Source organism: Megachile rotundata, chromosome 3 (genome assembly GCF_050947335.1).
Source record: "Megachile rotundata isolate GNS110a chromosome 3, iyMegRotu1, whole genome shotgun sequence".
Lineage (NCBI taxonomy): Eukaryota > Metazoa > Arthropoda > Insecta > Hymenoptera > Megachilidae > Megachile > Megachile rotundata.
Genome location: NC_134985.1, coordinates 15,250,482 through 15,277,400, shown reverse-complemented (window position 1 = coordinate 15,277,400; position 26,919 = coordinate 15,250,482). Strand labels below are relative to the sequence as shown.

Below are 26,919 nucleotides of genomic sequence, written 5' to 3'. Positions count from 1 at the left end.
AAAAGTTCAGTAAAATCAACCATCTTTATTTCTGAAGTCGTGGTACAAGAAGTCAAGAAATCTGAAACAACGACTTCAAATATGGTACCTGTTATTAGAAAATTGATCAATAAAATATCGGTCTCAAGATCCTTGAAACTTTCACGGTCCTGTCACAATTACTTTCAAGTTTAACTCGTCTACAGCTAGTTTCGTCGATGATCCGTGGACACTTTGGTTGTTCAGGTATTTAAGTACCCGTGTTCGTGTTACGGATCATTGATCGGCAACAAGCTGCTTTTTAATTGATCAATTGATCATTCGTTTAGCTGACATTATCCTTGATGTGATCTGTCCACCGGCACATGTTCCTTTCTTGACAGCCTACACGTAATACACCTAGCTGAAAAAACTCTGTCATGAGAAATATATTATAGCAAGGTAAATCTGGATGACTGCTTCATTTGTCGGTGAAGTACTATGTATTTTAAATCTTGTGTTACGATGACGTCTTTAGTGATTCAGTGGCGTCTTTCATATATTTTGATCGTGTGTATGTTCGTATTGGACATTGGTCTTAAAGTATTTCATCAATGAGATCTTCAGTGAAGTCTTTCTTCAATGACAGTAGTATCACATATTCTGATCATGTAATAATATTGTATGCAACAAATGAAATCTTAGATCAGGATACCTTCATCATAATCATCAGATATGTTTCACAAAATTGCAAAGATGAAGTTCAATCAGTTCAGAAGTCCTTCAAAGTAATTCTATCAAATATTCTCATCACCAGAATGCAATTAAAACCACTCTACAAGCAAATAAAATCTAACAAAAAGAAAATTCCAGTTGCAATCATGAATCTGATTTATCCAACCCATAACAAGCTATCCAACCCCCAAGACAACTACAAAAACAATCAATTTCTTAGTCCAACAGTGCTCTACCATCTCTTCAACAAAAAGATGACGCTAAAAATTGTCATAAGAAGATTTAAAGAGGATATCCCGCGGGAAGTAAAAAAAAGGCAATTGGGCAAAGACCCGGGTGGTCCCCGAAGTATTACGTTTAAAGTCGTTTCTTGTGTCTAAAGCCTTTTTCATGGGCGTCGCACGACCCTTGCCCGAGAGGTCTCTATAAGGGAGAGCGTGGCACGCGATCCATCTTTCATGAAACGCATACCGCGGCGTGCAAACCGTCGCGCCGCAGCAATAACGACGGCTTAGAAGCATAAAGTCCGCTCCGGTTCTCCCGCGCCGAGAAACGGCCGAGAGGACAGGGGAGTCGCCGACGTTGCCGAGGTTCCCGAATTCCCGCGAGATTGAACTCAAGGTCGAGCACCCGGGGCTATGCCGACGGGAACACGAACCTTCCCGCTAATATTGCACGACCCGACCAACCCAGCCACTATCTGACCAACTTCGCGCCCCTCCATATCGTATTTTATCGCCGCGTTTACAAAGCACCGCATTATTGTGGCGCCGGAATTATACCATTCTGATTTCGAGGTGCTACTTTTGGGTTTTATTGTGGTAATTCTATTTTAGAATGGGGTGTTTGTAGTAATTGATTATTACTGGGTCATCATTTTGAAGCATCTGGATTATGTTCATAGAACATCCACTTCCTCATCCCTACAGATTCCTATATACAGATGTATCTACAATTTGATGTCCTTATATCACATATCTCTTTGTTCTAATATTCTTATGTCCTGACATTCCTACGTTTCAACATCCCTATGTCCAAGTATTTCCACGAACCAATATTCCTCTCGTCTCGATATTTCTACATTCCGATATCTATACGTTCTAGTATCCTACGTGTGATATACCTATGTCCCGATATTCCTGCATTCCGACACCTAAGGTCCCGATATCTCCACGTTACCTATATCACTATGTTCCGTACTCTTATGTCCTCCTCAAATTCTCCTAGTATTTTACCTTCCGATATCCTATACTCAACATTCCTAAACCCCAATATATGCTTACTTAAATATTCCTAAACTCAAATGACAATGTATATACTCCAACATTGCTATATTCCTATGTATAACAGAAACAGTACTCCTTTAGTCCACATATCCATGCGGATAATCAAATAATAACCCGAGTCCGTCATAATAAAAGTTACCATGTATGAAATGGAAATACTTGTTATGACATGAAAAGTATAACGGAAGGTAATTGTTTGAATAATTTATCGAATACATTTAAACAATATGGAAATAGGAAAAATCAATTGTATTCGCGGAAACCGGATGTTCCGAGAACGTCATTGAAATCACGTGGACAGGCCGATTAAACATAAATGAGGCCACTTTGATGCGGCCACGTTTGCCCCGTATGCACAATTCGTTACGATCCAATCCGACCCAGTTTGCGATGGAATTTCGTTTCATTGAAAAATAAACCGCATTACAGTGCAAATGAACCAGAACGGTTCGTTTATGGAAACAATCGTCCGGTTTCTAACGTATCGTACAAAGCCGAACGATAAACAGCCAGCAGTATAAAATCATTAAGCAGCGTAAATCAAAAGAGTAATACCCGACAGATTACGATTCGACGCAAATAAAAGTCCACGTCGGTGGCGATATATTACAGGATTTCGCGAATCGACGATTGCAAATCTGCGAGCGACGATTTGTCACCGTGTCGCGTCAATCACCGAGTGAAAATCTTCGAAAAATCGCGAATGACGGGACCGGATCAAAGGTATTTCATCGCAAAGGGCGAAATTTCAGATGTGAAACCGGCTAAACTTGATTAACGAGTCGCGTCGGGCGATAATCAGTGATCGGCGGTGCGACGCTTTCATCCTGACAACTGAATTTGCGAAAAAAACACCGTCGAACATTTCTACTTTTATTTCCATTTCACGCGCGACGAATACGGCGCATGATAAATATTACGCACGGTTTATTTTACGCGCGGCAAACACGACGCGCGATTAATCCAACGAGTAGCAAATACAACTCGCGGCAAATACTACGTACGGTAAATTCCCAGCGTGTCAAATACAACGCACGATAAATTCGACGCATTGCAAATACCGTGCACGGTAAATTCTATGCGCGAAATGTAACGCGCGTTAAATTCGATGTACGGTGAATTTGGTATATTTTGTCTGCGGTGGAATTCGACGCACGGCAAATTCGATGCGCGGTAAATACAACGTGCGGTACTTGATACGCACTACAAATTTGACGGACGTCAAATTTCATATGACAATAAATATATGTGTACAATAATTTCTATAGGTAGTATATACAATGTCTGATCAATTGTGCAGGTATTAAGTACAACGCACGATGAATTTAACGTGCGGCAAATGCAACGTGCAGTACATAAAACGTACTGCAAATTCGGCGGACGTCAAATTCCACATGACAATAAATATACACACACAGCAATTCTTACAAGTAGTATATACAATATCTGATAAATTGTACAGGTATTAAGTACAACGCACGATGAATTTAACGTGCAGCAAACACAACGTACAGTACATAAAACGTACTGTGAATTCAACGGACGTTAAACTCCACATGATAATAAATACCACAAGCAGTAAATTCTACAAGTAGCAAATACAACGAATGGCAAATTCTACCTGCGTCAAGTACAACGTACTATAAATTCGACGTGCAGCAAGTACCACGTACCTAAAGTGCACAGTACATAAAACGCACTGCAAATTGCGACACAACTCAAATTCCACAAGTTAAATACTACACAGCAAATTATACATGCAGCAACTGCTAGGTTTAGTAAATTCTACCTGCGTCAAGTATAGCGATAAATTTGACGTGCAGCAAATACGCGCAGTACATAAAACGTACAGCTACCTGAAATTGTCCGCTAGTGAATATGGCATACGGCAAATTCTACGCAAGATAAACACGCACCGCAAATTCTACGCATGATAAATACCACGCAAGGAAATTCTACTGGCATAAAATACAGCGCGTGACTAATACGAGGCGTGGCGAATGATTTACGATCACGTTCGATGATGTTCGTGCTCCACGATGTTGCAGGAGTGTCATTAAGCGCGTGAAAGTCAGTAAAGTGGCGATATGACGAAAGTGAACTATCGATAGGAGAATTCCTGGTGGAATGTGGTATTTATCGATGAACCAGTTTCAGCAACCGGGCCAGGTACAAGGACAATCGTTCGAGAATTAAGATTGGTTGCTCCCTCGGGATGGAAGGTGAGCTTATGTAATCGGGGTGGGTCATTTTTCTCGATCAAATTGACGTTTCTATGGGTAGCACGATAACACGAATTACCTCGAACGATCTTGCTGGAATAGGTAAGCTCCTCGGTGCTTCTCAACATTATTTCTAACGCGATACTGTTTAGTTACTTAGCGTTATGTCTCCCTTGCTAAGAATATCAGGATAACGAACACAGAAGCTCTGTACCTTAATTGATACTTCAGTCTTGGTTAAATATTAAGGATCATGCATTTGAGGTTCTTTGAAGGAGGGACTTTATGTGACAGAGAGATCAATGTTAGTTGTTGAAGTTGTACAGATAAATTGTTACGTGCAATTCACATAGGGTTTCAGACATTTTCTTTTAACTTGACATTAACTTTACATGTGTCAGAAACATTGACTCACTAACATTGACTCAGTAACATTAACTTCAAGTGTGCACATTTACCTGAACTCTCAGTAGCAATCATAATACTGATTCTACAGTCAGAAGAATATTATAAGTGCATCCTAAATTATATTCGTCTTAAAAATTTTACTTGTTGAAGTTCTACAGATAAATTGTTATGTGCAATTCACATAGTGTTTCAGACATTTTCTTTTGACTTTGCATTAACTTTACATGTATCCAAAATAATACTGCCTTCAAGTCTGCATATTTACTTAAACTCTCAATAGCAATAGTACTACTTATACAGTCAGAAGAATATTATAAGTGCATCCTAAATTGTATTCATCTTAAGAATTTTACTTGTTGAAGTTCTACAGATAAATTGTTATGTGCAATTCACATAGTGTTTCAAACATTTTCTTTTGACTTTGCATTAACTTTACATGTATCAAAAATAATACTGACTTCAAATCTGCATATTTACTTAAACTCTCAATAGCAATAGTACTACTCATACAGTCAGAAGAATATTATAAGTGCATCCTAAATTATATTCATCTCAAGAATTTTACTTGTTGAAGTTCTACAGATAAATTGTTATGTGCAACTCACATAGTGTTTCAGACATTTTCTTTTGACTTTGCATTAACTTTACATGTATCAAAAATAATACTGACTTCAAATCTGCATATTTACTTAAACTCTCGATAGCAATAGTACTACTCATACAGCCAGAAGAATATTATAAGTGCATCCTAAATTATATTCATCTCAAGAACTTTACTTGTTGAAGTCTTACAGTCAGAAGAATATTATAAGTGCATCCTAAATTACCTTCATCTCAAGAACTTTACCTATCTACCTAGATTATAATTACCCCAATCAAGACTATAATCACCAATGACTATAATCCACAATTAGACAACTGACCTCCAACAAACGTCCCAGTAACCCAACCTCTACCAACCACCAGCGAAATGCACGTTGCAGTAGATTTGTGTAGTACGAGAGAAAACGAAACGTTGTCAGAGGTAGCCGGTGCGTGAGGATGGAACGGGTTGGTCATCAGGGAATTTCCTCGGGACAAAAACAAAAATCGGGTTTGGCCGTCCGATCGCAGGGCCTGCGTTGCCCCGTGCACAGAAGGCAGAAACTCGATTTAAAGCGCGACACGCGACACGCACCGGCGATAACCACCATGGTTAACGACATTTCCCCGTTGGCGCGTCGAGCAGCGAGTAATTTGATTGCATTGGGACAGGATGTGGGTAGCGGCGGCGGTAAAAGCGGAAGGGACCTCGACCCGGCTAAAACCGGCAGCCTTTGCCTACCTCGGCAACATCATACACCGTGTCCAACATCCTATATTTTCTTTTCTAACATACAACTTGGGCAAGTTAGTGCGCCTCTAACGCTGTCATCCCTTTAGTCACGTGTATGTTCGAATATTTCAATGTGGTAGCTTATCGATTGGCAGCTTATTGTAGGGTTTTACAATGTTAGACTGACTATTAGACTGTTAGATAGGAATATTGTGGTATGTGTGTGTATGTACTATGTAATTGTATGGTATGTGTGTGTGTATGTACTATGTAATTATATGATCGACATGGGTGCATAATATGAATGAAGCTTGCGTATGGTATGTTTGAAGCTTGCATGTAATGAAGGTTGCTAGAAGATTGTAAGATTGTCTTTTTGGTGTGATCGAATGTTTCAAAGCAAAGAGGGCATTGCTTCGTGAGAGATTGTGAGATAGAGACGTGAGAAATTTGTTAATTCGTGAAGTTCCATTTGTGTTGCATTTAATTAATTATAAACAGTCATACTTTGTTAATAAATTTCATTAGTCTTTATAATTATTAAATATTATTCTACAATATATTATTGTGATGAATATTGTAGTACAGCAATTGTAACTGTCGTATATTATCATGACTGTCATGGTCATTGGTAGAATATCACTGTAAGTGTTACAGTATATCATAACTGTATTGACTGTTGTAATATATTACTATCATTATTGTTATAGCACTTCCACTGCTGCAGTACATCACTATCAGACATATTATAATAACTGTTGTAGTATATCATTATTATGACTATTGTACTATATCACTATGACTGTTGGTAGAGTATGTCATCACTACTACATGAGTATTATAGCACATCATCATATTACAGTGTACCATTATCACCGTACATATACATCATGATTATTAGACATGACGTTCACGTTCTCAGAACCCACATATGATCTTACACTTGATCCAATTTAAATCAGTTCGGAGCAAATCAAAATTGAACTTCACACTCATCTTCTGAGCACCCTGAAACTTATACCAACAGCCACAACAAATCAAACATCTTTAAAAAATTAAACTTCATTAATGCGCCTTATTTAACGTCCTCCCTGTATCTTATTTAACTTCCAAGTGATCGAATTTCAAAAATACGTCTGCAGTCAAATACCTTCAAACCGCGTCAGACCTTGACAAACAAACTCTCCGAAGGTTGAAAGAGCTTTTAAAGCTTATCGATCGAAGGAACAAAGACAGAGAAATAACACAAGAATCGTCTAATTAATCAACACTCGTATGTAGCACTCGTATATATCACTTTGTGATACACCGCCATGCATGCTCGCGAAGGCGTCACGACGACGCGTCTCTTCAATTAGTAGAATTAAAAATAATTGCACGTCAAGGGTCGGCAATTTGAACCTGCGCATTGTCGCGTGCTCTTTCATGACATTCGAGCGGAAACCGAAACATGTCGTCCAGACAGATTCACGGTCGAGTTCAGGATCTCGATTGCCTCGAAACCCTATCGGTTTATTCTTGATACTTCTTTTTCGGCGGCAGCTGTCTCGATAATTAATTTGCCGACGACTTGTATCATTGCGAACAGACGGACTTTGTTCATTTAGGAGGAAGTTTGGTATTTTTGGGGAGATCTTGGGGAGAAGTTGGAGATATTGGAGTTTGGGGATGTAGGGAGAATGTAAGGGATTTTGGGGATGTAGAGAGGATTTGGGAAGCTTGAGATTTGGGGAGCTTGAGATATTTGGGGAGCTTGAGATATTTGGGAAGCTTGAGATTTGGGGAGCTTGAGATTTAGGGAGCTTGAGATTTGGGAACCTTGAGATATTTGGGAAGCTTGAGATTTGGAAACCTTGAGATATTTGGGGAGCTTGAGATTTGGAAACCTTGAGATATTTGGGGAGCTTGAGATTTGGAAACCTTGAGATATTTGGGGAGCTTAAGATTTGGAAATCTGAAGATTTGGGAACCTTGAGATTTGGAAACCTTGGGATTTGGAAACCTTGAGATTTGGAAGCCTTGAGATTTGGAAACTTTGAGATTTGGAAGCCTTGAGAATTGAAAACCTTGAGATTTGGAAACCTGAAGATTTGGGAACCTTGAGATTTGGAAACCTTGAGTGTTGGAAACCTTGAGATTTGGAAACCTGAAGATTTGGGAACCTTGAGATTTGGAAACCTTGAGTGTTGGAAACCTTAAGATTTGGAAACCTTGAGAATTGAAAACCTTGAAATTTGGAAACCTTAAGATTTGGAAACCTCGAGATTTGGAAACCTTGAGATTCGGAAACCTTGAGATTTGCAACCCATGAGATTTGAAAACTTAAAAATACAAACCTATCAAATTAAAAAGTCGTCAAATCCACTCAGCGTACATTTCATCCAAGGGCCCAGTAAAGTAATTGTCAATGAAGATACATCTTCTGCCTTTCAATCGATAACTATATGCCCGGTGTATGTTCTCTACCCAGTCACGAGCGTGGAACGCGGTATTGTTTAAAATGCGTCTCCCTCACCACATTCTAAGAGCTTCGTCTCGTATGTAACGCTGTACGTTCTTCCTTTCAAACGAATTCTTTGCCTTTGAGAATTGAAAATGAAACAACTCGCGCATAACTGTGCACGGCTGCTTTGTTTCACGTCGATTGTGAAGACCACGTTCAGGTAGCAAGATTTTCTTAACCCTTTACAAAGACACTCTCTCGTTCGCGGTGTTCATCGTCGATGTTGGTAAGAATAATGGCCACGTATAAAAGCACCTTCCTTCTGCATTTTTCGCCATGCTACTGTTTCCTTCGTTTCTTAATGGCTCTGTTCAAATATGAGCTGCATCGTTTTATGCGGAGAACCTTCCTTTGATAATCTCCCGTTGTGTAAAATAGCTTTTCGGTGCTATCGATTCGTGATGGATTTAGATGTGCTATTTTCTGCTTTTACTTTAGATACATTTTTATAGTAGATATTTTTAAGCTCTCTTTATTTTCTGGAGTCAATCAAGGCAGAGATATTTCATTAAAGCCAGTTCACTCTTTATATCATGTTCTGGGTGTAAAGGTTAAGTTTGTGTGTAAGGGTCTTAAGGTTTCCAAATTTTAAGGTTCTCAAATCTCAAGCTCCCCAAATATCTTAAGGTTCCCAAATCTCAAGGTTTCCAAATCTCAAGGTTTCCAAATCTCAAGGTTTCCAAATCTCAAGGTTTCCAAATCGCAAGGTTTCCAAATCTCAAGGCTCCCAAATCTCAAGGTTCCCAAATCTCAAGGTTTCCAAATCTCAAAGTTCTCAAATCTCAAGCTCCCCAAATATCTCAAGGCTCCCAAATCTCAAGCTCCCCAAATCTCAAGCTCCCCAAATCTCAAGCTCCCCAGATCTCAAGGTTTCCAAATCTCAAGGTTTCCAAATCGCAAGGTTTCCAAATCTTAAGGCTCCCAAATCTCAAGGTTCCCAAATCTCAAGGTTTCCAAATCTCAAAGTTCTCAAATCTCAAGCTCCCCAAATATCTCAAGGCTCCCAAATCTCAAGCTCCCCAAATCTCAAGCTCCCCAAATCTCAAGGTTTCCAAATCTCAAGGTTTCCAAATCGCAAGGTTTCCAAATCTCAAGGCTCCCAAATCTCAAGCTCCCCAAATCTCAAGCTTCCCAAATCTCAAGGTTTCCAAATCTCAAGGTTTCCAAATCTCAAAGTTCTCAAATCTCAAGCTCCCCAAATATCTCAAGGCTCCCAAATCTCAAGCTCCCCAAATCTCAAGCTCCCCAAATCTCAAGGTTTCCAAATCTCAAGCTCTCCAAATCTCAAGGTTTCCAAATCTCAAGGTTCCCAAATCTCAAGGTCCCAAATCTCAAGGTTTCCAACTTATAGTTTAAAATGTAAATGCGTCCATTTGACAGATTCTCCTCAGCGTAAAAATCCCCCGACTCATTCTTCACCGTCTCGATCGACCGGTTCGACGACAGCTCGATGGTCGGAGTCGATAGCCCGTTCAGAGGGATCTTCTGATCAGCAGGTGGAGTCCGGACGTGTGGCAAATTACCGCGAGGACGGTACGTGATATTGTTAGCCGTAAGGATAGGCAATCGTCTGGGTCGGAGCTGACACGAACTGAAAGAACGGAAGGATTCGCGGATGCAAATCGAAGAAGGGACATCGTTGCCAATACGAGACGCTTGTCCCCTTATCGGGGATTAGACTAGAGGGACTAGCCGGTCTGAATTTCGATGAATCCGGATAACCGACTGTCCACGTCTATTGAGAACTCGCCTTAATCTCGTCGACGGTTGTTTCAGTCGAGCGGCTGTCGACCTGTTGGCGAGAGTGGACGCTTGACAAAGAGAAAAACCGACGGATATCTAACCGGGGGGCTGGAGAACGAACAGGAAGAACGGACGTGGAGAAATTGCGAGGATAGAGTGGCCCTGAAACTCTTCTATTTGTCCATCGAGGACCTTCGTTTTAGATAAGGCTTGTCACGGGAATATAATAACTTCCTCGGGATTTGATCTGGGAACTTATGGACTTGGAACATTGGTCTCAGATTTGGAGAACATTGATTTGGAGAATAGTGGGGTGAAATATGGCGATTTTTGAATAAGTGTTACATCCACAAAGTTCCAAAGTGAATCACATTAGTGATCCATTCCTAGTGATATCAGAGTTACAATTGAAAGTTTCAAGCTTTAATATCCACATTGATGTATATTCTTCACTTGCTTCCTAAACAAATCCTTTCCTTATAGAAATATAATGTGACTTGATGGGATAATTTCTTTACAAAGCTTCAATGCACCAAAGGACACATCTCGAGACAAATAGAAATCACTGAACGCTTAATTTCACCTGAACACCGGACCCAAAGATTACCCTGTTGTGTCCACGTTTCCGGCCAGATGAATTTCATCCGGCGAGGCCTGAAATCCGGTAACGCGCAGCTCGGGAGCTTAAGAAAACGCTCAGAGAGTCAGCTTTCTCTGTAATACACGGTGTCAATTTCATACGAGTCTCGTCCTCTGCTCGAAGCGTGTCTGAAACTCTTTCCATCGTCTCACGTGTCTCTATCTCGCGGGTCGACGCCCGTAGGGCTCGAGGTCGACCACCTAAACTCTCCTCTCCTTCACTCGTGTCAACTCGAAATTTTTAAAATATGTCAGTCGATGAGTAAGATGTTCCTCATGAAATGAGTAGTCACCTGAAGTACAGATTCGAACGTCACCCAAATGTGATGATGAATGTGTTAATCAATATATGTAACCCTATATGGTTATATTGATGTGAAATTGACATGCACATATATTTAAAAATTTGTAATGACTGTCCACACCTCACAGAGGTTGTAACAGAATCGTAAAAAGTATCTAAAGTATTTATACCTAAATGTGCTGATGAATGTGTTAATCAATGTATGTAACCCTATATGGTTATATTTATGTGAGATTTACGTGCACATATATTTAAAAATTTGTAATGACTGTCCACATTTCATAGAGGTTAGAGTAGAATCGTAAGAAGTATCTAAAGTATTTATACCAGTGTTTACCTAAACACAAGACAATATGAAAGCGCCATGAAATAGAAGGAAACGAGCGAAGAGCAACCCCAAATGGAACTTCCTGCAATTCACGAAAGAAACGAGGAATCGAAAGAATCCGAACGATCTAATAGAAAACAGTATCCGAAGGTTTTCAGACGATCAGGTTAGATGGTCGAATCGATGGCGAGCATCCTCTCGCAGGGAACGCTCGTCGAATTCCAAGCGAGCAAAAGGTCGCGAGTGAACGTCGCCGGCTGAGATACCGTTGCGATTATCGATGACTTTCAGTGCGACCCGGGGGGAAAGTGGCCACGGGAAAATTGATATGTATCGCTGGAAAGCTCGCTCGCAATTATGCGGCTTCGTTATCTCGCTGACTAATTCGCAGCGTTGCTCGTAGCTCACGGAACGAGCCGAACCGTTTCTCATCATCGCGAATCTCGTCAAGCTGGATCACGAAGATACTATCGGGTGTAATTTAACTTATCGCTGAAAATGTACCGTCGCATACGGTATTTCGGGAAGATTAAACTCGATTAATTTCACTGTCTGATTCACGGATTTGGCGATTACGTTTTGATGAAGGAACTAAAATAGTTCGGTGATCATGTGTGTCGTCGTGAAATTTATATGATTATGTGGACTGATGATGAAGTATTACCACGTAGACTGTTCATGAAATACACATGATGATGAAGTTCATATGAACATGGAAATTCATCTTGAAATATACATGATCACATGGAGTGATCATGAAGTACATATGACCACTTATGCTGATCATGAAGTACATATGACCACATAGATTGATTTTGAAACACACATGTTCACATAGACTGATCATGAAGTACATATGACCACATAGACTGATCTTGAAACACACATGGTCATATGGACTGATTATGAAGCACATATGACCACATAGACTGATCTTGAAACACACATGTTCACATAGACTGATCATGAAGTACATATGGTTATATGAACTGATCATAAAGTACATATGACCACATAGACTGATCTTGAAACATACATGATCACATGGACTGATTATGAAGTACATATGACCATACAGACTAATCTTGAAACATACATGATCACCTGGACTGATCATGAAGTACATATGACCACATATGCTGATCATAAAATACACATGTTCACATAGACTGATCATGAAGTACATATGACCACATAGACTGATCTTGAAACACACATGGTCATATGAACTGATCATGAAGTACATATGACCATATAGACCCATCTTGAAACATACATGATCACATGGACTGATCACAAACTACATATGACCACAAAGATTGATCTTCAAACATACATGATCATACGAACTGATCATAAAATACATATAACCACATATGCTGATCGTAAAATACACATGATCACATACACTGCTCAAGAAGTACATCTGACAACATATACTGACCATGAAATACACACAATCACATAGACCAATCATAAAATATATGATCACATGTTTGATCGTATGTGTCAGTTACATATGACCTCCACTACTAGACCATTCACTAAAATTTCATTTTAAGATCTTTTAGTTGTTCCACTAAATCATGTTTTACTCTCCACAATCGAGCAACGTTAGAAACGTCCAGAGTTCAATTCGCGAATGTCAAACACACCTTTCAAATTTGAATACTAAACACGAGAGTCGTGAGTGGCATACGAATGAAAGAGCAGTGTGGGAAACGCTGCTTCTTAGAGCCCGTCCGAAAAAAACGGATGTCAAGATGAGAAATTCCAGAGACGTTCGACAACTGCGTACTCGGTTGGCCTGCATCGCACGATTATGAACAAGGCTTAAGGCTCGTTTCTCGTAGCAAAATCGTGGCGGGGATGGGCCTCGTGTCCGGTTCTCGAACCTAAGAAAACCGCTTCGCAGTGTCGCGAATGCGTTTGCAACGTCTGCTTCTGCGCATCGTTCCGCTTCGGAAACCGCGAAATTTTGAAAGTTTCCGCAATGTTTCATGGTGAACGATAATTTATTACAAGGTGAATCTTGTGGGCGTAAGTGATAATTGTGACAGTGAGTTCTTGAAGAAGAACTGAGTTCTTGAAGTGTTAAATTGAACTTGAGGAGGATTTTACGTCTGAACTATGGTGAGTGTTTTATTATAATAAATAGATGAATGATATTCTACTGTAATAACTCTATTGTGTCTTCTATTAAGTGTCTTCTATAACAAAGTAGTCTTCTTGTAATAGATTAAGTAGTCTGCTACTGTAATAAATAATTGAACTTGAGCATGCTTTTGAAGACGAAACAAGGCAACAACGAAAGAACGCATTGTTTTCTAAAATGTGTAAAGCATTGTCACGCTACGTCGGTGACACGATCATTTGCGAATACTCGCGAAGATACGTCGTGTCTTAGGATTTCCCAAGGAAATGGTTTCCCTCGGCGGTGTTATGGGATTTACGAGTTTTGAGAAGCGGTGACTCGGCTTTAAGACTCTGCCAAGTATTTTCGTACTTCGCGAAGGCAGTCTTCCCTCGGGATTTCTGTTTTTATTTGCATAGTCTTTGCCGGAGTTTCTGATGCTTTTTGAAACCTTCGCGAATCCAGTCAGTGGATATTTATGTTTATGCAAAGTATCATGTCGTAGCAATTTGTCAGTGCTTCGTCTTCTCCTAAATTGTATTTTACCAATTCATGCCGCTCGGTTTGATCAAACAACCAACATCAGACCGTATTCCTTCACGAACGATAACGCTTATCAAATGAAGGTAATTGAATTATTCGATTAAAAAGCGATATCAAGTTTATGGATACTTCGGTAGATAAGAAAAGATTGAATAAAAATCGTCAACCGCTTTCTCGCTGGATTTTCATGGCGCGCGATTTATGGAGCTTACCGGGCGATCGTCGTTCGATTTTCTGGCTCGTATCGATACGCGTGGGCCTCGGAAGTCGATCCAAGGATCGTTGCAGCCTGGTATCTACGATAAAAGTAACGTGTCGCTGATTTATCGGGGTGCGCCCCGTCATGCGTGCACACGTGTGCCTATTAATAGAAAGCGCTGGACCACCGTGATCTCGACAACTTTACGTCGTGCTATCCCTTAACGAACCTGGCCACCGGTAAATGAAACTGGAACAACATCCATACACGATCGATATCCTACGATTCCGCAATCGATTTTCGTGCGCCTTTGTTGCAGTAGATTCAGACATGTCAGACATACCACAAGTTTCAAGGATTAATATTTTCTTTTCAATTCTGAAACGTTTTCGATTGTTGATGTGACTTCCATTTATTTATTCTTTTTGTTTATTTTTTTAATAATTTAATTAAGGTCACTGTGGTAATTGGGAATAATGGACGCTCTGGTTTGATGTTCTTTTTAATCTTGTCTAATATTACTTCATGGTTAATAGAATAATTCTAACTCAGACATTTTATCATTTTTAAACTCGATTCAAGTGGGTCAAAAAATCACTACATTTTTTCATACAATCCTATTCCGATTAAGAGTTAGACCTTGCATTATCAGGAAACTTTCAACAAGTATACACATTGTTACACATAACATAATCATTCTAAATTACACCATTATCGATGAACCTAATGAAAAATCTCCTCAGTTAATTTTAAAATTGAACACATTCAAAGTATCATTTTTCGTCAAAAACGAAGCTTCAAATGCTTGCAAAGGAATCTGAAGAATGAGACTCTTATCACGATAGAAATCGAAGGAGTCTAAACACGATTCAGCACAGAGCTACTTGAAAACCGAGACCGAAAGAGCGTCGTCAAGAGGGTATTTCCGTAGATCCGGTGTTCATCTCGATCCATCGAGATGACCGAGAAGATCGATCGAGACATGGCGTCGGTAGAGGACAGGCGAGAACGAGTCGCGTATTCAAAGTGGAATCGACGGGCTGCCAGTCGCAATGTCGGCTCCGTGGCCGAGCAGAATAAACGTCGCGGCGACGTAACCGCCGATATTTCCCGTCGATGGCTATCGGCTCGCCGGGAGACGACTTAATAGAACGACGCCGGGGCACCCTCTTAATGGAATATCGCATAAAACCACCGGCCGACATTAACCCTCCCCAGCGTTCTACGAGCAAAAAGCTTCACCTGCTCGATACACGACTGTACAGGCTGCTTCATGTGCATTTTGTTCAATTTAGTTCTCTTCAGACGTAATTGCGAATGCTGGTTTGCTGAATAGATGATGATGTACAGATGTCGATGTTGTCTTTGTATGATAACGTGGACGAGTATATGTGTACTTCGTAATAAATGATAATTGATGCTGAACTTGATAATTGATAGCAAAGTATCAGGGTAGCTAGGCAGGGTAGCTAGAGTAGTTAAGGTAGACTGATGTCGATGTTGTCTTTGTATGATAGTTTACTTGGACGAGTATAAATGTTCTTCATAATAAATGATAATAGATACTAAACTTGATAATTGATACCAAAGCATCAGAGTAGCTAAAGTAGCCAGGTTAGGCTGATGTCGATGTTGTCTTTTCATGATAGTTTACTTGGACGAGTATAAATGTTCTTCATAATAAATGATACTTGATATTAAACTTAATAATTGATACCAAAGCATCAGAGTAGCTAAAGTAGCCAGGTTAGGCTGATGTCGATGTTGTCTTTGTATGATAGTTTACTTGGACGAGTATAAATGTTCTTCATAATAAATGATAATAGATACTAAACTTGATAAGTGATACCAAAGCATCAGAGTAGCTAAAGTAGCCAGGTTAGGCTGATGTCGATGTTGTCTTTTCATGATAGTTTACTTGGACGAGTATAAATGTTCTTCATAATAAATGATACTTGATATTAAACTTAATAATTGATACCAAAGCATCAGAGTAGCTAAAGTAGCCAGGTTAGGCTGATGTCGATGTTGTCTTTGTATGATAGTTTACTTGGACGAGTATAAATGTTCTTCATAATAAATGATAATAGATACTAAACTTGATAAGTGATACCAAAGCATCAGAGTAGCTGAAGTAGCCAGGTTAGGCTGATGTCGATGTTGTCTTTGTATGATAATTTACTTGGACGAGTATAAATGTTCCTCATAATAAATGATACTTGATATTAAACTTAATAATTGATACCAAAGTACCAAAGTAGCTAAGGTAGTTAAGGTAGGCTTTGTTCGAATGAGGTCACATATGAACACATATGAAGTACACCCCCAAATCGTACGACTAAACGAAAAGTAGCACAACATACACATGAGCATTTTCAGCGACACCCTATCGATCACACTATTTACATATATATTTAAAAAATGTACCAGTTAAAGTATCAGTCTTGACAACCATAAATCCACAGCGTTATTCATTTATTTCACTACAGAATTACCCGGCGAAATTCAATAAATAACTTTCGATCAGAAACCAATAAATCTGTCGACATATTTATAACAATTTTTCCATGGGATTAGACCAAAGTGCAAGAGGTTAGAGTCAAGTATTGAGTGTCTTTCATTTTGAAATCTTTGTCTATCTTAACTGATAGACAAAGTTATACGTAAGACCTAACCTAACCTAACTGTTATATAGAACACCGTATATTTATCGAGCTAAGAAAGACGAGAATAATTGGGGCGTTGCCCAGAAAAAGTAAGATCCAGAAATGGGTGAATTCGCGAGATCCTCGTTTCGGTGTTGCCTTATCAGCAACAGACGCTCGCTGAAAGAGCCGCTCTCTATTCGAATCGCCCGAAGAATCCTCGACGAGCTTCAAGAAAATTAATTACTCCCGGAAAAAGGGCACACTCAGCCTCTGTCTCGAGAACTTTCTATATGGCATGTGAACCATAATGATTTCTCGTTCAAACACGGAACGGCTCCGACGAACCGATTAATATCCAGGAGTTGGAACTTTGCGTAATTGTTTTGGGAATTCTGGCAGAAGATTAGTTTGGAAAATTGTTTCATTAAATTGACAAATTTCTATATTTTCTCAAGTTAAACTCTTAAATTTCAGATCGATGTCCACGAGTATAATTTCAAAATTCAAAAACGTTCAATTCTACAGATCCTCATATGCCTCATATGTTACATATGTCTCATATGTCTCATATGTCTCCAAACCGTAATGTCTCCAAATGTATCACCAAACTCTCAGATCTCCCTAAATCTCTAAATTAACTCAAATCCCTAAATTCTCATATTCGTCCTCAACCCTAAATCTCCCCAAATTCTAAATCTTCCCAAATTCTAAATTTCCCCAAATTCTAAATATTCCCAAATTCTAAATCTCCCAAAATTCTAAATCTTCCCAAATTCTAAATCTTCCTAAATTCTAAATCTCCCCAAATTCTAAATCTCCCCAAATTATAAAACTTCCCAAATTCTAAATTTCCCCAAATTCTAAATATTCCCAAATTCTAAATCTCCCCAAATTCTAAATCTTCCTAAATTCTAAATCTCCCCAAATTCTAAATCTCCCCAAATTATAAAACTTCCCAAATTCTAAATCTCCCCAAATTCTAAATCTCCCCAAATTCTAAATCTCCTCAAATTCAAATTTCCCCAAATTCTAAATCTTCCCAAATTCTAAATATTCCCAAATTCTAAATCTCCCAAAATTCTAAATCTCCCCAAATTCTAAATCTTCCCAAAATTCTAAATCTCCCCAAGTTCTAAATCTCCCCAAATTCTAAATACCCCCAAATTATAAATCCCCCCAAATTCTAAATCCCCCCAAATTCTAAATCTCTCCAACTCCTAAATCACCTCAAATTCTAAATCTCCCTAATTTTCCCAAAACCCAACTATCAAATTCTAAACCTCTGCAAAAGTTTTAAATCCCTTACCACTTCTCGAAGTCTTAAAATCCCATAAATTCCTTAAAAATCCCCAAAGTTTCATTTGATAAAATTGTCAGTCAAACAGTCCCCAAAGAAGTGGAACTATTAATTGCAAAAGCGTGTGTAGAAGCGTAAGTCGAGTCTCCTACAGATGGAGATCGAATTAAATCGAGTGCATCGACCGGGTCCCGTGGTTGCAAATTCCCCCCTTTCAAACAAAGTGCAATTAATTATCGTTCAATTGGAGCGGGGATACTTTAGATTTCACGGGCACCGGTTCTGGGACGCGGGACGTCTTCGCGGATCATTAAGCCAGCGAAATCGAGCGACTAGCGTACCACCGAACGAAACCAAAATGCGCCTAATTATTTCGCCCAGCGCTGTTATTACGGGATATTTGCTCGGTTTTCTCATGCAAAAATTAATCGTTAATGTACCATTAAATTTGCCCGTACGAATCTTTGTTTGCGAGTGATTCAACGTACGGTGCTTCGATTAAGAGCACATTTGCGCGGGAATTGATTCGGTGTACGATGTAGGTTATGGAATCTGATTTTTGGGATGATGAGATGAAAATTTGTGGTGGATGAATTTATGTACTTGATAAGATATGAAGTTATGAAATTATGGACTTGCAAAATGAACAACTAACGAACTGACACATTTACAAACTCATAAAATGATCAATTTACAAGCTGACATATTAACAAATTCGCAAAATGATCAATTTACAAAGTGACATAGTAACAAACTCACGAAATGATTAATTTAAAAACTGAGATATTTACAAACTCACAAAATGATTAACTTACAAACAGACATATTCACAAACTCACAAAATGATTAACTTACAAACTGACATATCTACAAACTCACAAAATGATTAACTTACAAACTGACATATTCGCAAACTCACAAAATGATTAACTTACAAACTGACATATATACAAACTCACAAGATAATGAACTTACAAACTGATATATTCACAAAACTCACAAAATCATTGGACAGTGGGATGGCTATCTAGCCATCTAATCAGCCAACCCAAATTTTTCGGGATGAGTAGATTTGGGGATCGATAGAATTCGGGATGGACAGAATTTGAGGTAGATAGAATTCAGCATGAGTAGAATTTGGCATGAGTAAAATTTAAGGTGAGCAATATTCAGGATGAGTAGAGTTCGGCATGGGTAGAATTTGGGATGAGTAGAATTCGACATGAGTAAATTTTGGGATGAGTAGAATTTGGGGGGTGTAGAATTCGGGGTGAGTATAATTTGGTGTGAGTAGAACTTGACATGAGTAGAATTCGGAGTGAGTAGAATTCAGGATGAATAGAATTTGGGGCGAGTAGAATTCGGTATGAGTGGAATTCGGGATGAGTAGAATTCGGCGTGTGTAGAATTCTGTGTGAGTAGAATTTGGCATGAATAAAATTTAAGGTGAGCAATATTCAGGATGAGTAGAATTCGGCATGAGTAGAATTTGGGATGAGTAGAATTTGGGGTGAGTAGAATTCGGGGTGAGTATAATTTGGTGTAAGTAGAATTCGGCATGAGTAGAATTCGGGGTGAGTAGAACCTGACATGGGTAGAATTCAGAGTGAGTAGAATTCAGAATGAATGGAATTTGGGACGAGTAGAATTCGGTATGAATGGTATTCGGGATGAGAAGAATTCGGCGTGTGTAGAATTCTGTGTGAGTAGAATTTGGAGCGAGTAGAGTTCGTGGTGAGTAAAATTTGGCATAAATAGAATTCGGAATAGATAAAATTCAAAATGTAGAATAGCTTTCCGATTTCACCATTTCAAAACAGTACTAGAAACCTCAGTAGTTCAAAATCCCGAGAATCGTCTCCTGCACCTTCAAATGCAAACCAGGTATAATATTTGCATTGGTTTAGTCAAGTTTTAATTAGTATTGATTTAATTGTGGTACCCAGTTAGATCTCGGTAAACCTCTTCGAATCATCAATAAATTAGCGATTCAACTGAACCTGAAACCTTCAACTTTCTCAGTTCACGCTCTTGTATTCTTGTAAGAAGATCGTTGTAAAGTACTCCGTAAAAAAGCTAAAGGGTCATTCGCAGGAAATTCTCGTCTCTCACTTTCATTTTGTCTCTCGACTATCTTTTCTCCGGATGCCCCTTGCATGTACCCTTTCGAGATCTAAAAGCGTAGGGTCGTGAGTATGGATCGAACATCAATGCTTTTACGACGACCAAGCTGCGGCTTGGCTATAGAACGACGATAAAAATCGGTCATGAAACGTAAGAAGTTTGTTCCCTTTCGTGACGCTGTTCCTCGTGTTCGCTTGTATCCGTTGTTCGACGGATTTTTTTTGCTCTTTGTTCGCGTGCTTGCACTTTACGACCGCGCTCCCTGCTGCTGTATAAATTAAGCTAGTGCCGCTGGGTCGTAAAACCTGATTTTTTTCTTCGATCGTGGATCCTGTTTTATTCAATTATCGAGCTTGTTCTGCTTTGAGAATTTGTTTCCGAAACAATCTAATTTGCTGTTCAATCGCTGGTAATCTCACGAGTCATCTTCGTGGGTTCACAAAATATTTCTGGTAACTTTGGAAAATATTTTTATTAGAGAAGGGAAATATTTTTAGTAATTTCTGGAGGTAGTGTTTTCAGTGGGGGTAGGTATTTTTTTGTAAAAACCACCCATCTCAACATCTATCCATCTCAATATTCACCCATCTCAATATTCACTCATCTCAACATCTATCCATCTCAATATTCACCCATCTCAACATCCACCCATCCCGAAATCCACCCATCTCAACATCCACCCATCTCAACATCCACCCATCTCAACATCCACCCATCTCAAAATCCACCCATCTCAATATCCACCGATCTCAATATCCACCGATCTCAACATCTACCCATCCCAACATCCACCCATTCCGAAATCCACCCATCCCAAAATCCACCCATCCCGAAATCCACCCATACTAAAATCCACCCATCCCGAAATCCACCCACCTCAATATCCACCCTTCTCAACATCCACCCATCCCAAAATCCATCCATTTCAACATCCACCTATCCCAAAATCCACCCATCTCAACATCTACCCATCTAAAAATCCACCCATCCCAAAATCCACGCATCTCAACATCCACCCACCTCAACATCCACCCACCTCAACATCCACCCATCCCAAAATCCACGCATCTCAACATCCACCCACCTCAACATCCACCCACCTCAACATCCACCCACCTCAACATCCACCCATCCCAAAATCCACGCATCTCAACATCCACCCATCTCAACATCCACCCACCTCAACATCCACCCATCCCAAAATCCACTCATCTCAACATCCACCCATCTCAACATCCACCCATCCCAAAATCCACGCATCTCAACATCCACCCATTTCAACATCCACCCACCTCAACATCCACCCATCCCAAAATTCACCCATCCCAAATTCCACCCATCCCAAAATCCACCCATCCCAAAATTCACCCATCTCAACATCTACCCATCCCAAAATCCACTCATCTCAACATCCACCCATCTCAACATCCACCCATCCCAAAATCCACGCATCTCAACATCCACCCATCTCAACATCCACCCATCCCAAAATCCACCCACCCCAAAATCCACCCATCTCAATTTAAAGGAATTTACAGGGTATTTATTTATTTAGAGGGTTTTAAAGGGTATTATTTCTGGTACTCTCACATAATAGGATTTTAATACATTTTCATTAATACACATATTAAATAATATCCTTCACTTATTACCTCTTCATATAAAAATCACTTGATCCAGATATCTCAGTAGTTATTTTTAAAGAACCACCATTAAACTTTTGTCCGGGGCACAGGACAAAATGGTCCATTGTGTACTGAAACGCCCAGACAGCCATTTTATATGAATGTTTATCGATTACGTGTTTATTTTCAGAAAATTAGATCGGTCAATTTGATATGATACAGAAGCTATTTTGCGATGTCTTATGTTATAAAATCCTTGTTATTGGATAGGAATACCGGTAGGTTACTTATTTTCGGAACGTCTCAAGCTTTAATTCAATATGAGTTGTTTGCTGTTTTGCGATATTTTTATATTATTAATCCTATCCTTCTGATATTTTGCGGTCCTGCAGCTTCTCAGTTTATGTCTCATAATGGTCGATGAAGATTTACAATTCACTTGCATTCGTGTATGATAGGTCAGCAGATAATTATATATATAGACACACAGATAGATAAATAAATACATAAATATGTAGATAGAGAATTAAATAAGTATGAGAATACAAATAAATATGAGAGTACATAGACAAATAAATATGTAAATAAATGTATAGCGGAACAGATAAAAACGTAAATATTGTATCTGATTTTCTCGAAATTCTGAAGTAATCACCGTCTCTCCACGTCCGAAGTGGCGAGTCTCTCAAGAAGCTCGATGGATCTAATTAGTAACTCGGGCAGGGACTTAAGAGGGTTCGAAACGTCGTCCAAAAGAGGCAAATCGGAATCGTGGCGCAAAATCGTCCGCGTTTCACCATTGTTCCGGTTCCGTTCCAATTACACGCTGAAATTGCGGTTCGATTCGAATGCAATGCGATTGCTTTCCGCTTCGGCCTGCGGTCGGATCGTTCGACGACACCTTTGTTTCACGCTCGAACAAAGTTCGATCGCAGGATCGCTCCTCGTCGCGGAAAACTTTCCTCGCGTACGAATCTTTGTTTACCGCGCAGAAGCACCCAGCGATCGTCGTTAATTAATCTGAACGAGGGCTTATTAATGATCGGTGGTCGAATGGGACTCGAGGCGAAAAACTCGAGACACCCGGAGACGGGTTAATCGAAAGGCAGCCGTGCAAGAAGCGTTTTAGAGACGTTTCATTTGCATTTACGTGAAAAACGGAGACGGTGGTTACTGTTCAAATGAATTTCACGGACGTGCGCTGAATTTGGATGACAATCGATTAGGTTATTTATTATATCGGTTATTTATTTATTTATTTATGTGTTATTTTGATGTGTGTATTGGCTGGCTACACTTTTTCATATATGGATGATTGAGGAGGTATTGTTAGGAGAGGATGAAACTTGTTTGGATACTACTGGAGGGGTTGTACTTGTTGAGGTTATGTTTGGGAAAGTTTGGTTTTCTCAATGTCCACCCATTTCAACATCTACCTATCTCAACATCCACCCATCACAAAATCCACCCATCTCAACATCCACCCATCCCAAAATCCACCCATCTCAACATCCACCCATCCCAAAATCCACCCATCCCAAAATCCACCCATCCCAACATCCACCCATCCCAAAAACCACCCATCCCAAAATCCACCCATCCCAAAATCCACCCATCCCAAAATCCACCCATCCCAAAATCCACCCATCCCAAAATCCACCCATCCCAAAATCCACCCATCCCAAAATCCACCCATTTCAACATCCACCCATCCCAAAATCCACCCATCCCAAAATCCACCCATCCCAAAATCCACCCATCCCAAAATCCACCCATCCCAAAATCCACCCATCCCAAAATCCACCCATCCCAAAATCCACCCATTTCAACATCCACCCATCCCAAAATCCACCCATCCCAAAATCCACCCATCCCAAAATCCACCCATCTCAACATCCACCCATCCCAAATTCCACCCATCCCAAAATCCACCCATCTCAACATCCACCCATCCCAAAATCCACCCATCTCAACATCCACCCATTCCAAAATCCACCCATTCCAAAATCCACCCATGTCAACATCCACCCATCTCAACATCCACCCATCCCAAAATTCACCCATGCCAACATCCACCCATCTCAACATCCAACCATCCCAAAATCCACCCATCCCAAAATCCACCCATCCCAAAATCCACCCATCTCAACATCCACCCATCCCAAAATTCACCCATGTCAACATCCACCCATCTCGAGATCCACCCATCCCAAAATCCACTCATCTCAACATCCACTCATCCCTAAACTTTGTTAGTTCGAAAATTTAGTTTCCCCAAGTCCACCCACCCCAAAATCCACCCATCTCGACAATCACCTATCCCAACATCCACTCATCCCCAAATCCACCTACCTCAAACTCAATCCAAACACCCTCCCACACCAAATCCGCCCCAAACTTCAAAATTCACCCAACCCCAAAAATACTAAACGTCCAGAAAATCTACGATGCAGATCGAAATGAAACTGCTACCAAGTTTATGAGACACGTCTACGATGCAGATTGGAAAAATCAGCTCGATGAAAGTATAATACGAGCCGGTATACGAGGGAAGTCAGTCTGGCTCACGGGCTCGATCGCAATACCGGCTGCAGTATAAACGGAAATAAAAGAAAAATCGCGGATATATCGTTGGAAATTTATCGTCAAACAGGGCCACATTATCGTACGGTGTACGTAGCCGGCCCTTGGGGACGTCCGGTTAATATTCCCGCCTCTGTTTGACGATAAAATATTGAAAGTCGCGGGGAGACTGCCTCTGTAAACTCGCTGAACATCATCCTCTATCGTGTCTTTGAAAAGCAACAGTTCGCGATGCTTCTTTCAGAAAAAAGACACCGAGCTTCGATTTCGGATATGTTCGGATATGTTGAAACGTGCACCATTAATCCTACATCATGGACTGATACGAATCTTTGGAAAATCGGGACAAGTGGAGCGATACTTCTGTTATGTTTGCTTTGGATGGGTAGAATGGCGGATTTCAAAGGTTTAGGGGGTGCTTTCGGAAGGATGGGGTAGATGTTACATTAGATTCTTGAGTTCTTGTGATTCTGTATTTTTGAATCGTTAAAGTTATCTTTCTTAAATTATATCTGAATGTTGTCAATGTTCAAATTCTCCAAATTGGGAGATCATTGTATACAATTATAAACTGACAAGTTTCGATATGTTCAATAACTAAATTGCCAAGTTGTTGAAGAAAGACTCAATACCCGTTATGTTTCCCTTTATGTCTATACGCGTCGTTAGAGAGGATGAGCGCCGTATTCTTTTGTTAATATTATATTAGATGTGTTAAGCAGTTAAGAACGTGCCATTCTTGTTCTTTGTGTTCTTAATTTTCTATATTATTAAATACAATTTTTCTTGAAACTGGACTGTTTTCCTTTTACCCAAATAACTACAACACAAGTGCATAGATTTTTAATTTTCTACGTATTCCAAAACTACCCAAATCCCTCTATTGCTCCTCCTCGCAGCTGTCCGAATCGTCAAGATCCAAAGTCCGAACCTAGGAAGCCAGAAGTCACGTAGAGAACGTGAGTTCGTAGGCGTGTGCGTGGCGGACGAGAAGGCAGAGGCAGAAAAGCGGGATAATTAAAGGGGGCAAGGTAAGGCAAGCACGAAACTGGACACTGGCCATGTCTCCCGAGAGCGACTCGAGGATCAGGAAAATTCCTGCAGCTGGATGCCGTGGCGAATTCGTGCATCGACGCTCTGAATACCAAAAAACCGGCCCAGGGATGCGATCTGCACGTGCTCGTTCGCCGACGAGCCTGCTTGCCAACGAAATTTACATTTGTACGAATAGCAGACTGAGGGAAAATCGAAAGGATGGAAGGCTAAAGAGGGCTGGGAAGGAAATCGAAATGCGACGAAACGAGAAATCGGGTGGAACGAGGCGGACAGCTGGCTAGGAGTTATTGTTCCTTGTTCAGATCAGCTGACTCTTTGTTTGAGAACATTAGAAGACTTTATGAAAGTACCTCTGCGTATAATGATTTATTATTGACGTTTTAGGTTTAAGAGTATCAAAAAGAAGAATATGATTAAAGATCATACAGAATATGATTAAATGAAGCTGTAAGAAAAATTGAAGAATAAAAATGAAAGAGGGTGTTCTTGGTATTTTTTAGAGTTTGCTGTTTGATCATAATATGTACAATAAGATCAATATCAATAAATACGACAGAAACTATTAAGCAACTAAACATAATTATTATAAAAAACACCTTTCGATATGTTCTATCCATGAGCAATGTTATGTTGAACAGCTGACTTGTCTAAAAAATTCTATCAATATAAATTAACCTGGCCCTACAATTTATTTGTCGGATGCGTCAGTTAGAACTACCTGTTCAAACTATAATATTAAAACCAGCAAAGCAAATGAAAATCTTGTATTTTATATTCAAGGATTCTTTACAAATTATAATTACACCTAAACTTCAAGTTGAAGAGTAGTCCAAATATGAGTCAGGTTTGACACATTTAAACTGCAACCTCATAAATCTGACTTGATGAGCCAAGGGGAAAATGTATTGATTATATGATGAGTTTGAACGTTAAAATTAGAATATAAACCTGTTTTATTTTGAAGAGACAAAATTACAGACACCCCGAGCAAAATAGGTAATTTAAGGTAGTTTCGTCACAATCCAGTATCTTCGGTCTAACGACCTCAGACGATTCTAAAGACAAGCTAATGTCCGCGAATATCAAGCGGACACGCGTCAAGGCTTTCGCCGTTATTTGCATCCGGCCGCATGAAAAATGATAATAGGCAGCAAGGTCTCGGTGAAAAAAGAGAAGGTAAAAAAACACGTTGCTTTCTTTGTCATTCAACCCCAAGCTCTCGCGATAAGCTCGCGTACGTATCTGCGAGACTTCTGCGGCAAGAGGTTA

The 26,919-nt window shown here is 39.8% G+C and overlaps 2 protein-coding genes across 14 annotated transcripts in view; one reads left to right on the top strand and one right to left on the bottom strand.

Moving 5' to 3' along the window:
• The window catches only part of hiw (MYC binding protein highwire), a 304,734-nt gene that overhangs the window by 147,917 nt on the left and 129,898 nt on the right, over window positions 1-26,919 (bottom strand). The gene's annotated exons all lie outside the window — the stretch shown is intronic.
• The window catches only part of LOC100882628 (uncharacterized), a 128,799-nt gene continuing 115,234 nt past the window's right edge, over window positions 13,355-26,919 (top strand). The window contains exon 1 of one of the 2 annotated variants that reach the window (XM_076529755.1): window positions 13,355-13,574. In XM_076529755.1, the coding sequence (XP_076385870.1) occupies window positions 13,572-13,574 (3 nt within the window). In that variant the 5' untranslated portion in view covers window positions 13,355-13,571. The remainder of the gene's footprint in view (window positions 13,575-26,919) is intronic. The other variant, XM_076529753.1, reaches the window with a different exon arrangement.